Source organism: Passer domesticus, chromosome 19, assembly GCF_036417665.1.
Source record: "Passer domesticus isolate bPasDom1 chromosome 19, bPasDom1.hap1, whole genome shotgun sequence".
Lineage (NCBI taxonomy): Eukaryota > Metazoa > Chordata > Aves > Passeriformes > Passeridae > Passer > Passer domesticus.
In genome coordinates this window covers 11,916,266-11,929,459 of record NC_087492.1, presented here as the reverse complement: position 1 = coordinate 11,929,459, position 13,194 = coordinate 11,916,266, and the positions used below count along the sequence as shown (strand labels likewise).

General features: G+C 50.4%; 1 protein-coding gene across 6 annotated transcripts in view; it reads left to right on the top strand.

The window, feature by feature from the left end:
• CALN1 (calneuron 1) overlaps positions 1–8,330 on the top strand; it is a 146,364-nt gene extending 138,034 nt beyond the window's left edge. For all 6 annotated transcript variants that reach the window (XM_064394327.1, XM_064394328.1, XM_064394330.1 and 3 more), the window contains one exon: positions 1,630–8,330. In XM_064394327.1, the coding sequence (XP_064250397.1) occupies positions 1,630–1,757 (128 nt within the window). In that variant the 3' untranslated portion in view covers positions 1,758–8,330. The remainder of the gene's footprint in view (positions 1–1,629) is intronic.
• The last annotated feature ends 4,864 nt before the right edge of the window (positions 8,331–13,194 follow it).

Genomic DNA, 13,194 nt, shown 5'->3' with positions numbered 1-13,194 from the left:
GGGGGGTCGGGCTGTGCTCCAGGGAACAGGGACAGGAGGAGAGGGAACGGCCTCAGGCTGGGCCAGGGCAGGTTTAGATGAGAAAATAGGAAACATTTCTTCAATGAAAGGGTTGTCCAGCAGTGGTGGAATCCCCATCCCTGGAAGTGTCCAAGAAGTGTGGCTGTGGCACTCAGGAGATGGTTTAGTGGTGACCATGGTGGTGCTGCTGGGCTGATAATTGGGCTGTTCCAGCCATCAGCACCTGGGATTGCCTGGGGGAACCTTCAAGGCCTTTGCAAAAAATCTCCACAGTGCCCAACAGCACATGTGGCTCTGACAGTCAGATGTGGGGAGGCCAAGACAGGGTCATGAACTGGCTTAATTAAGTCACAGCACGAGTTCTCACTGACAAGCTTGGCAAAAAGTAAAATTAAATAAAATGAGTGCTGAAAATCCCAACTCTATCTGCTTTTTAATTGCTGCTCTCATCTCTTCTGACAATTATTCTGCAAGCATTCACTTGGAAAGGTTCTTAATAAATCTGATTTGGCTTCAGCACAGAAAACCTAAAACCTAAAAAGTTTGGAAAAGTGACTCATGTGCCATGGATGCTCCTGGGAATTGTCATAGTGGGGGCCTGAGTGTCATCAGGGAGCACTTCTTGATTTTCCACTCATTTCCAGTTGACCTGGATGAGCTGGAGGGATTCACACAAGGTTGAAAATTGCTATTAAAGAACTTTAGAAACAACTTAGTTCAAACTGAAAGAGAGGAAGCTTAGGTCAGAGACTGGGAAGAAGGGTAGGGCACAGGGTGCCCAGAGCAGCTGTGACTTTCCCTGGATCCCTGGAAGTGTCCAAGGCCAGGCTGGATGGGGCTTGGAGCAGCCTGGGACAGTGGAAGGTGTCCCTCCCCATGGGACAAGGATGAGCTTTGAGGTCACTTCCAACTGAACCGAACCCAACCCAACCCAACCCAGCCCATCCTGTGATTCCAACTTCACAAAGAGCTTAAAAGAAATACACAGATAACCCCAAACATCCCTGTGAGCACTTAAAGGGATTAAAAGACATGATGAGGGAAAGGAGCTCCTGAAGGGTTAGGAAGGACTGGGGTGGGCTGGATTGGAAGGACTGGGATGGGCTGGATTGGAAGGACTGGGATGAGCTGGATTGGAAGGACTGGGATGAGCTGGTTTGGAAGGACTGGGATGAGCTGGATTGGAAGGACTGGGATGGGCTGGATTGGAAGGACTGGGATGGGCTGGTTTAGAAGGGCTGGGATGGGCTGGATTGGAAGGACTGGGATGGGCTGGTTTGGAAGGACTGGGATGGGCTGGATTGGAAGGACTGGGATGGGCTGGTTTGGAAGGACTGGGATGGGCTGGTTTAGAAGGGCTGGGATGGGCTGGATTGGAAGGACTGGGATGGGCTGGATTGGAAGGACTGGGATGGGCTGGTTTGGAAGGACTGGGATGGGCTGGATTGGAAGGACTGGGATGGGCTGTTTTGCAAGTCCTGGAGGGTTGGGTGGGTTGTTTGGGAATGTCCCAGCAGGGAGAGGGACAGTGAGAACAGGCGGGTGCCTGAGCTGCTCCAGGAGAGAACAGAACCCCTGCCCTGTGTGACGCCCCTCTTGTCCCCGCAGTGCACGCCCAGAAGCAGAACCGCCAGACGTGCGTGCGCAAGAGCCTCATCTGCGCCTTCGCCATGGCCTTCATCATCAGCGTGATGCTGATCGCGGCCAACCAGATCCTGCGCAGCGGCATGGAGTAGGGCTGGCACGGCTCGGAGTGGTCCTGGCACGGGATGGCGGCCATGCATGCGCACCCCGGGAGAGCTCCCGCCCCGATCCCACGGCACCGACACGCGGGCACAGCCGGCGCCTGCAGCAGGAGCCGGAGCCAGCAGCGTGTCCTGTGAACCAACCACATCCTTTTGGCAGGGACATCAAAGGGCTGTTCTAATGCTTTAAAGGTTTTGTTTCCTAATGCAATAATCCCACATCCAGGAGTCCCGAATTATTGCTTCGAAACAGCAATGGCAACGCGGAGGACACTTGGATCCGGCGCTCTGCGGTTTGGAGGAGGCCCAGCCTCGTGACTTGTCCTTACTCCAGGGCCCAGTGACGATCCCACGGAGCTCCCGCCGGGCCCGCATTCCCAGGAAGTTGATCGTAGCATTGCCACAAGCAAGTCCTGTTCCTTTTGTTCCACGTGTTCCAGCTTCACTTTCCTTTTCCCTTATGACCATGCCATGGAGTTTACGGCATTAGAGGGGAGCTAGAGCATCCTTGTACAGTATTTTCTGAGGAAAAAAGGGGAGAATTTGCCAGCACCATACAAAATGTCTATTTTTTGCTTCATCAGCTCCACCTTTGACAAGAGACTGTGGGGTAGCAGGAGTCTGTTGGCCATTTTTTTCCAACTGTGAATCAGGGCTTGAGGAGCACCCCTTGTTTTCCCACCTGGGCATTGCTGAACTTGTGCAAAGTCTTCCAAGGGACTCTGCCACCACCAGCGCCAGCTAAACCTCCATCTCCTCGGGCCTCTCTGCATATTTAACATTTCCTCTCCAGCAGTTTTACCCTTCTTCTTTATTGGTCTCCAAGAATTTTTTCCCAGGTAAAAATCCTGAGGGAAGCTCTTCCCGAGCTTTCCTCCCCTCGCCTTGCCTGCACAATTTTGATTTATTCAATTTCATGTGGCCCGGTTATGATCTGCAGTGAAACCTCCACGGCAGACATCATCCTGTGGGGGAGGTTTTATTTTCACCCACGTGGTAAAGTGTTGATTGACCAGCCAACTTCTCCATTCCCTCCCAGGATCCATCCCACCACCCCCATCCCATGGCAGGCTCCAGCAGGGGCCATTGGAAAAGCTGAGCTCAGCAGGAGAAGAAGGAACCCAACCTGAGCCCACCCCCGAGTGTTTGGAGTGTGTCAGACTTCCAGATCTGGGCAGCCTTGGGTGGTTTTCCTGGAATACATTTTAGGGAGCAGCAAGGAGAAGATGGAATGGTGCAGAGCAGGGACACCACACGGGAAGTGCAAGGAGCCAGGATGCCTTGGAAAGGTGTTTTTCCTTAGAAACTTGACACAAATCTGTGCATTTCCCTTTGGATGAACTGTGCCCCTGGGTGTCACACCAGGACAGAGGTGATCTCCTGCCCTCCTGGCAGATCCCAGCTGCTGATCATAGAGTGCTCCAAGGGAGTTCCATGGAGGCACTCCAGTGCTGGAGTGGGGTGGCTGTGCTGGGAGAGCTCCAGGCACACCCAGGAACCCTGAGATGTTGCTCCTGGAAGCGGAGGTGACTGTTCCCTGTGCCACAGGAGGGGCAGGACGGCTCCCCCAGGGGTTGCACAGCCCAGCCTCCCTCATCCCACCCTGCAGCCACTGACTTACACTGGATCCATCCCCAACACAGCTCTTTCTTTTCTACCAGTCTGAGTGACATTTAGCTGTATTTTAGCAGCCTAATTTAAAAATCTGCTGCTCGTTGTCCTGTCTCCCACCACCCCTTTGAACTCAAGTCACTTTTAGGTGTCTCAGTCTCCCACCTCCTCCTTTTCCTGTCATTTTCCTGGTGTCCCCTCCATCCCAAAGACAACGCCTTTCCCACAGCACCTGAGCTGGTTTCTTCTGCCTTTCCTAAACACATAACTACTGCTTTTCTGTTCTGCTGTAACCAATAGAGGTGAACTGCAGAATATTCCATTAAAAAAAACCAATTCTGTCTCCCAGAAGATGGAGAAATTTCCATTTGCTGCAGGGCAGCAGCAGAATATCTGTGGGATATTCTGGTGTGGGATTCTCAGTACTGGGGAGCCCAGACACATTTTCTGTGCTGGTCATTGTAGATAATGAGCTTGGAGATCATTTTGAGGAAACTCATCCCCACTTTTAGGTCTCAGGGGTCTGTGGAAAGGTGGCAGCTCTGGGAAAAAAGTCTAAATGTTCCTTGCCACCAAGGAATACTCATTTTGTCCCTGGGATTGTGCTGGGGTGAGCACATGGGAGATGGAGGTGGAGGGGAGGGATGGGGGAGCACAGGGCGGAGCAGTGCCTCCACTGAGCCCAAACACACAACCCCAAACCAGGCATTTCCCCACATTTCCTCACCCATGTGCCACAAACCCCCAGCAGACTCCAGGCCCAGCAGCACCTCATGGACAATGGTTGTCTGCATTCCTTGAAGCTTTCTGGAAGGCTCCAGAATTGCCTCCTGCATGCCCCATAAACCCTTGTAAATACAGCCATTCTCCAGCCCAACCCTTCCCCTCACAGTTCCATTTGTAAAGCCAAACCTATAATGAATATATTGGTAAAAGCCATAGCCTGGTGTCAGTAGAGTTCATTGCACAACTCCCCACTGATTTTACTGGGTACAGGATTTTTGGGGCTTTGGGGTGTGATTTTTTCTGTAGGGAACCTCATTTTTCCATTATGAATCAGGGTCATGTCTTGCCAGAGATCTCCTTGCCCTTCCTAGAGCTGCCTTCCTCCATCCCCAGGTGTTGTGAAGAGATCCCTTCCTCAATCAGTGGCTCCTGGCAATGCAGGATGGATCAGGCCAAGCTATTCCATTCCCCACAACCTTCCCATCCAGCAGCACTGAATGTCTCCTACCTCCCTCCCTGGCTGCATTTATGTAACATCCATTTATCTCTTTTTTTTTTTTTCCTTTTTTTTTTTTTCCCTTCTACACAAGAGGGGAAAAATAGGGCTTTTTGCTGCTTTTACAGACAGGAGGTAAAAATAGAGCAGTAAAATTCTGATTGGAACCTGATGGCAAAAGCTGAGGGGGGAGAAAGCAGAAGAATCAAAGACATAAAAATAAAAACCCCACATCCCATACTTTAAGGAAAAAAAAACCTTATTTAAGTGCTAATTAACATACTTTAAAAAATACTCAGACTGCAGCAGAGCTGTCAGAAAAAGCTCTAAACTTCTGCTCTTGCCAGTTCCAGGAGGATTGAAGTGTCTTTTCAGCCCTGCAGTTCTGGAGGAACAGGAGATTGCCATGGCAACCCTGGCTGTTCGTGACATGGGTGCCACCGTGGCAGAGCACACATGATCCCAGACTTCCAGCGATGGGCAAACAGCTCCCAGCAGTGGGACAGGGGCTTTTCATGGATTAGGAAATTATTAGGAATTCGTGAGCAACTCTGTTGGCTTGGCCACAAAGAACTGTGTGCAATTAAGGGGACTGACGTGCAGGGAAGGCTTCAAGAGGGACGTGGTGATTTCAGCCCGAGAGAGGCTTTGGTTTAATTCAGGAGGGAGTGAAATCCACTCAGCCTGAGCACTGCTTGTCCTGGGCTTGCTGAGGACTCTATGTGAAGGTTCTCCATGTGGGGATCAAGCTCTGGTGGGAAGGATTTGGGTTCCTGCTCCTACAACCCTGATCACCACTGACCTTGGCTTCAGCTACTGGCTTTAGCAGTGATCCTGATCCCGTGCTCTTGGAAAAGCCAGCAGAAGGAATAGCAGCCTCACCAATGCTGAAATAATTTGAAGGCTGTAGGGAAGTGAATTCCAGCCAATGCTGCTGAAGGAACACTGCTCACCTGTCAGAGCCAAAGCCATGCCTTCAGGGCAGACATGAGGAACCACAGCTGGGGAGCTCCAGGCAGGACAGGTGCAGTGGCTTTGTCCTGTGCGCCGCCAGGAGCTGGGCTTGAGGTCCTTGTGGGTCCCTTCCCACTCAGGATATTCCATGATGGTGGTGCTGTTGGCCCTGGAGAGCCAGATCCCGCTCACAGCCAGTGACACCTGGGGGGTGTCACCTCCAGTGCCGCCCACGGGAGCCTGGCCCCTCCACAAGTGCACCAGAGAGGAGGAATTTCTGATCAGAAGCAATGTCAACATAATTAAAAGATTTAAATTAGGAAGGCTTGGCTTTGTTAGGACTGTGGTCCTCATGCTGTGGAAGGTGACAGGGAATTAGAGAGAGTTCACAAAATAATTCTCCTTCCTGCTTGATGGGCACTCCCAGTCACTGTCAGCACCTGGGACAGTGATCACAGAGCCCAGGTCCAGGGTGAGCAGGAGGGTGGGAGGGAGGAGCACCCCCAGCTCCTGCCCCTGTTCTCCGGTGAGCCAAGCTGAATTTCTGGGTGTAATCCAGTTTATTTGAGAGATTCCATCCCGGTTATCCAGAGGTTTCACCTGTTGGAAACATGCACTGGCAGGGCTGGATGTTGGTTGCTTTAATTCCAGCAGCTTGGATACCCCTCTTTATAAACTGGGTTGAGTAAAGAGAGGTTTTAAATCCAGAACTGGGGTAGGAAGCAAGCAAAGCAAGCCAAGCTAGAAAACATTCCCAAGGCCACCACTCTGGATGGCTGAAATCTGTTTGGATGAGCCGAGCATCCACTGGTCCTTTCTTCCATTGAAGCTTGGGAATATTTTGTCCCAAAAACTGACTCTGCATCCTCCTGCCTGTTGCAGAAGAGCCAACCATCTCCTGGGCCACCCCTGGCACTGGGAGGTGCTCCAGGTGACTGGGAGGGACTCCATTCTCAACGAGGGCCCCAGGACAAGGGGACTCAGCTTTTCCCATGGAAAACTGGGCCCCTGCACGTGCTGGGAGCTGCCAGGGCTGTCACCACCGAGGTGACAGGAGCACAGCCCCCGTCAGCCCTGGATCAGCGAGGGGAGAAGCAGTGGGAGGAATGACATTAAAATCTCTAAGAATGAAGTCCCTTATTTTACCCACCCCTGTAATCCATGATTTAGTTCCTGCTTTATGGATGAGCGTTTGAAAGAAGAAAAACCAACTCTTCTAAAATGAGAATCTGATGAAGTGTCTTTTTTTCTTGGCTCTGAATCATGCTTCCATTACACTGATGAAGATGTACAGAACTTGCTGGGTTTCAATCTATTATTTTACCCTCCTGTGCTCTGACAGTGCAATTACATTTCCCTGGCATCACTTAAAACCTGTCCCTTTCCCAGGAATTTAATGCAGAAAAAGAAAAGTTTCACCACATTTCCATATCTTTATGTTGTTGCCCATTATCAGGATGGGGTCTGTATTTCTCCACTTCAAGAAGGACATTTTAGGCAGCTCTAGGAAGTGACAAAGCTTCACCAAGAGCAAGGTGGGCAGAAAATCTAAGACCCTTTTAACTGGAAGTGTGATCCACTTGCACATATCCAGTGGCAAAAGCCTGGACAACTGGTGTAATTTGGCATCTTCACTATGAAATAATTGCAGCCCCAGAAGAGGGAGAAAGGAGAAAAAAGAAATCCTCTGGATCCAGGGCTCAGTACTTGACAATTTGATGATGAAAGTACCACAGGGTTTTGGTTTTTTTTTTTCATTTTCTGTCAAGACTGACCAACATGCTTTGTAGCCTTGAAAACCATTGCTAGATGAAATTGCCGTTTTCCACCCAATTATTTCCCCAGCTGTTCTGTCTTCTGCTGGCCTGTCTTTGCCAGCAGCCCAAACCAGCAGCTGGATTTCCCCCACTTTAGGTGAGATCCATGTTCCAGCGTTCCTTTCCCTGCTGGTCCTGTGTCTCCATTGGCCACCCAGGAGACCTTTGGAAGCTCTGAGGTGGCTCTGGTGCCACCAGCACTTGGGCACATACTGTCCCTCCTGGGGCCATTCCAAAGGGTGCAGGTGATGTTGTTGACATCAATCCCCAAATTCCTGCCTCTGTTCCCACTGCAGCAGCCCGAGGGTGGGCTCACATTCCTGAGCATCCCTTCCAGAGCAGCCAAAACCCTTCCAGCTGTTGTTCCTCAGATTTATCTGGGCTGGGCGAGGAAGGGAGAGCAGGTTAGCCGTGGGCCCCAGGGTCAGTCAGAAATAACTCATTCGAGTTTACTGGAATAAGCCCAGGACCAAGGCTGTTGCCATTTAATCCATAGCAGGATCCGAGGAATCAATGCCTCCTGATTCATCTCCAGGAAGGTCTCCACTAATCCCTGTGTCTCCCTTTTGTCACCAGCTCATGTTTTCCAGCCATTTACTGTTCATTTGTAAACTCACTGGGTTTTTTTGGCTTGTTAACGAAAGACATGGCTTTTTAATTGAAGAAAAAACTTCACAAAGTCAGCAGCATAATAGTAAAAAAAAAAAGACCTAACAAAAAACCTTTGTACAAAATACTGTAAATATTAATATAAATTAACTGGGCATGCAACTGAAATAAATCCTATGTTATTACAACTTATCTGAGTGTATAAAGGAGTGTATAAAGGAAAACTGAATGCCATATGTATCAGCTGTTCCCTCTAACCAAACTCTACTGTAAATATATAATCTGTATAAAAATATTTTAATTTTACCATTATTTATGCAATAGAAATAAAGGTTTTTTTCTTTTGATGAAGCTTTTTTCCCTCTTTTGAAGCACTGATATTTATTCATGCCCAAGTACAAGAGCAAAAGCAAGATTTGCATAAAATATTAGGACAGAGACCCTTTATTCCTTCTGAGAGATACATGAACATTTGGGGGGGTTATTTTGCTTTGAAAATAGATTTACATATTTAAAAGCCTGTTACTACAGACGGAGCTCCTGCCTGGAGAAATGGGATCAGCAATTCCAGATGCACAGGAGGCCAAAGGGAGGGACCGAACTTCTCCTCTGGAAGGCAAAGCCACAAGTGGTCAGATCTCAGGGAGAAAGGTCAGCACTTGCTTAAAAAGCCCATTTTTTATCCCTCCAGACAGCCAGAGGCTGATCCCTGAGCTTGGGTGGGCTTGGGGTCCTGGTACTGCTGGGAGGAGGATGTTGAGCACAGCTTTAATCCTGACTCTGGTACTGCCAAGGCCGGAGAGCTGCTCTGTGAGGATTAACTGCACTCAGGTGTCCTGGAGAGCTCTTTGTCCCTTAAAAACCCAGAGCTCTTCATTTCTCTGGAGCCCTGCCTGCACAGGAGCCAGCCCAGCCTGTCCTGCTGGAGAAGGTGACAGTGAGGTTAATGACTGTCACCACAATTCCTGGCACTGGTGCCTGAATTCAGGTTGAAAAGGGAATGGTTGATGTTGGCAAATCATCTTCCCCCAGGTGGGGCCAAGGCACAGTGGCAGGACAAGGCTGGGCTGGGAGAAGGTGTCCCTGCCCGTGGAATGAGATGGACTTTAAGGTCCTGTCCAGCCCAAGCCATTCTGGGATCCTGTGGCAGTGGGGTCTGAGCAGCTCCATGCAAACCCTGCAATCCAGGCAGGGATTGCCACTGGACAGTGGTGCAGGAAATCCATGTTTAATAAATTTAAAGTATGAAAAAGGCACTGCACACTCTCACTGACCTCTCATGTCAGTAGAGAGTGTTCCAATGAACAGCCCAGGAATGAGCCTGGATTTATTACAGGAATGAATCAAATGTACTGCAGGAATTCCTGTACATTCACCATAGGAAGAATGAGCACTTGGAGGAATTCCCAGCTGGAAGGAGGAACCTGCACCCCACACTGAGAGCTGTTCTCCTGCAGGTCAGTGTGTTCAGTGCCCTCAGTAAAAGCCAAGCTTGTGCCTTGAGTTTCAGCCACCAGAGCTGTCCACACATTGACATTTGCTGCTCCTCTGCCCATTAGCCCTTGGAGAGGTGAGCACAGCTCAGTGTGACATCACCAGGAAATCACCCCTGACTGCAGGAGAAAAGCAGCTTTAAAAGGGAAAAAACACCCCACAATTGGCCTGAGAGCAAACAGCTTTATCTCTCCAGAACCTTTCCAGGAGCACAACCATTGTCCCTGCTCCACCAAAGCCTGTTTATCTCCCTTGTCATTTTAATACTCTTCATTAATGGAGACTTGAATGGCTAATTTAATTCTCCCCATTAATGGAGAAATGCAGGTGAAAACACTACCCAAAAGCCCCATCCTTCAGCCATGCCCCATCAGGGTTTTTAGGGACTGCTGCTGCTGTGGAAGCAGCACTAGCACTGGGCAGGAGCGATGGTGCAGGTCTAATCCAGCTCCCCGGGAGGCAGTGGAAACATTCCCAGACTTTGTGGGATTTGGATTAGGTCATCACACAGCACAGCACTTCACACTCTGGATCCTTGCTTTGTTTAAATGGAGCCTGGCCAAGGCCTGGAATTGAATTACTGAAACATGAGTCCTGAAGAAAATAAATAAACCTTTCCTTACCCTGAGCGAAATTCAGGCACAGCCCCTCTGGCCATGGCTGGGCTCCCCAAGTTCCAACCTGCAGCAGTGTCTTGGTTTGACCCCACGCTTTCCCCAGGCAGGTCCAGGCTGACCCAGAGACCCTCCCCCAGCCCTGGGCTGATCCCAGTGTGGGCAGCAGGGCAGGGACTGGGATCGTGCCCCTGTGCCCAGGTGAGACCCCACCTGCAGAGCTGCCCCAGCCCTGGCCCAGCACAGGCAGGAGCTGGAGCTGCTGCAGGAGCCCAGAGGAGGCTCCAGGATGAGCAGAGGGATGGAGCAGCTCTGCTGGGAGGAAAGGCTGGCACAGCTGGCAATGCTCACCTGGACAGGAGAAGCTTTGGGGTGACTGAATTGTGACCTTGCAGGGTCTGAAGGAGCTGCAGGAAAGATGGAGAGAGACTTTGGACAGGGGATGGAGGGACAGGACACAGGGAATTGTTCCCAGTGCCAAAGGGCAGGGATGGATGGGATATTGGAAATTAGGAATTGTTCCCTGGCAGGGTGGGCAGGCCCTGGCACAGGGTGCCCAGAGCAGCTGTGGCTGCCCCTGGATCCCTGGCAGTGCCCAAGGCCAGGCTGGATGGGACTTGGAGCAGCCTGGGACAGTGGAAGGTGTCCCTGCTCATCCAGGGATGGGATGGGAAGAGCTTTAAGGTCCCATCCACCCCAGAACCTTCTGGGACTCTGTGGCCCTGCAGGCTGCCTTTGTTGCTATGATCTCACCCACTCCATTCTCGCTCTTTCCTCATTAACATCTCTAGGAAGTATTTGCTAATGCAAATCCAGAGGCAGTAATTTATTTGGGCCGAGCCAGTTAATCCTGGCAAGACTCCCTTGTAAGTATAGACCAATATCATCTTGTTTTAATTGCTTCTTTCAGTGTTCCTCAACAAATCAAAAACATTTTAATTAAAAAATTCACTAAGAGTATCTTCCGGATCTTTTCCCATTTGTTCTTCTTCCTACCAAAATTATCAGGACAATTGTGAAGTTCTAAAGAAAGTAATTACAGCAGATGTTGATCTCTGCTGCAGCACCAGGCTTGCTGAATGCTGCACATCAGTCCCCTGGCTTCTACTTTTTTGCAGCTTTGTGAAGCAGAAATTTCCATCCTTGGTCCTCCCTCAGAAACAAGGCTGTCTGTGTAGGGGCTGGGATGATTTCATTCCACGTTCAGCCAGCTGCTAAGGCTCGGGGAAATTTGGAGGGGAGAACGGGGAAGAAAAGAGGAGACAGAATTAAGGAACTGCCAGGGATACAGGGATTTGGGCACAGAACAGTAAGGGATGGCTGACAGATGTTTTATTTTACTTTAATACCATTCCTGGGCAGAAAGGCCCTGCTCCACCATCACCTCCCGAAAAGGGAAGATGATAAATCCACTGGAAGTGGCAGTATCAGGCTGAGGATGTCAAGTGCCACGCCTGGCACACTGCAATAAATCTCTTTTAACCCTAATTACTGCCTAAATTTCCCCTTGCCCATACTGACCTGCTTTGGAATAAGCTGTCAGAAATAACTGCCCACGCAATGACAGACAGCTGAGATGATCACAGGGGTGTCACTGCAGACAGGAATTAAATGCAGGTGTCAGCACATGGCCCACAACCTGTAGCAGGATGCTGGTGGTCTAGGAAAGCCAATTTCAGCATCCTCAGACTGCTCAGGGCCACAGAAGGAGCAGTTTTTAATTGAAGGAGCAGTGTCCTCCACCCACAGGGCAAGAAAAATATAATTCCTTTGTTGGAGGAAAAATGCCTCTAGGTCTGAGCTAAAATTATAAACACAAAGGGACAAAACTCTGGGAGCTAAAGTTGTGCAAAAGCTCCAGCTCTTTCTCTATAAAGTTTCACAACATTTCAGGTGTCTGCCTCCAGCCCATCAGTTCTCAGCCTCTGTTGTGCTGAACTCATGGAGCTGGACCTGTCAGGGAGGTCTCTCTGCACTGCAGACTTCGGGCACATCCCCAGCAGGTGCAGGAATGGGACCCACATGGTTGGGTTTGAGACACCAAAGATTGTAGAATCCCAGAGTGGTCTGCATTGGAAAGGACCTCAAAGCCCATCCAGTGCCACCCCTGCCATGGCAGGGACACCTTCCCCTGTCCCAGGCTGCTCCAAGCCCTGTCCAGTCTGGCCTTGGGGAGTACCAGGGATCAAGGGGCAGCCCCAGCTGCTCTGGGCACCTGTGCCAGGGCCTGCCCACCCTGCCAGGGAGGAATTCCTTCCCAATACCTCATCCATCCCTGCCCTCTGGCAGTGGGAAGTCATTCCGTGTGTCTGCCATTACAGTGGGACAGCAGCAGCTGTCCCTGATCTCTGCAGTGCTGAATTTCACACACACAGATTGCAGGGCAAGAGCACAAACACTGCAAATCCAGCACTGGGGGTGCTGCAAACACCCAGCACTGTGCTCTCTCTGCATTTGGGGTCAACGCCTGCAGTGAGGGGTGATGTGGACAAGGCTCCACTGATGTCTCCACTCCTGGCACTGCTCCAGGGGCAGAGCAGAGATGCCAGAGGCACCTCAGCCCCAAGGAGAACACAATGCCACCGAGCCACCTCCAGATCCAGCAAATTCCAGCTCACAGAGTGTTTCACAGCAAAGCACCAGAACCTCCATGAAGTGAAAGATGTCACCTGGAGGGGCTGAGAGCCCCCAGCCTGGTACGAGCAGTGCTGGGGGAAGAAGGGTAATCACTGCATGTGAGGCAGGAAACCTCTCAAGTGATTACTGTTTGCAGAGGCTGATTAAATAGAAATTAAACTCATCTGCATGTTCAGTGAGAAATGTGAATGGAATAGCAAAAGCATCCTTCCCACTGGCCTTTGGGGAGCTCATCCCTGGCCTGGCATGTTCACACATGGAGCTATGGAGATTCCAGGCCTGCACCAGCAGCTTTTACATCTGCAGATTGTTGAAATTAAACTTCCAGAGAGGTGGTTTCAGATAGAGAATGAACAAGGAATTCATCAGCCTCAGGTTGCATGTGGGGAGGACACAGTTCCCTGTTTGCCACATTCCAGTTCCTGCTGCTCATCTTCACTGCACTCAGCTTCCCCAAGCACTTCTCCAGC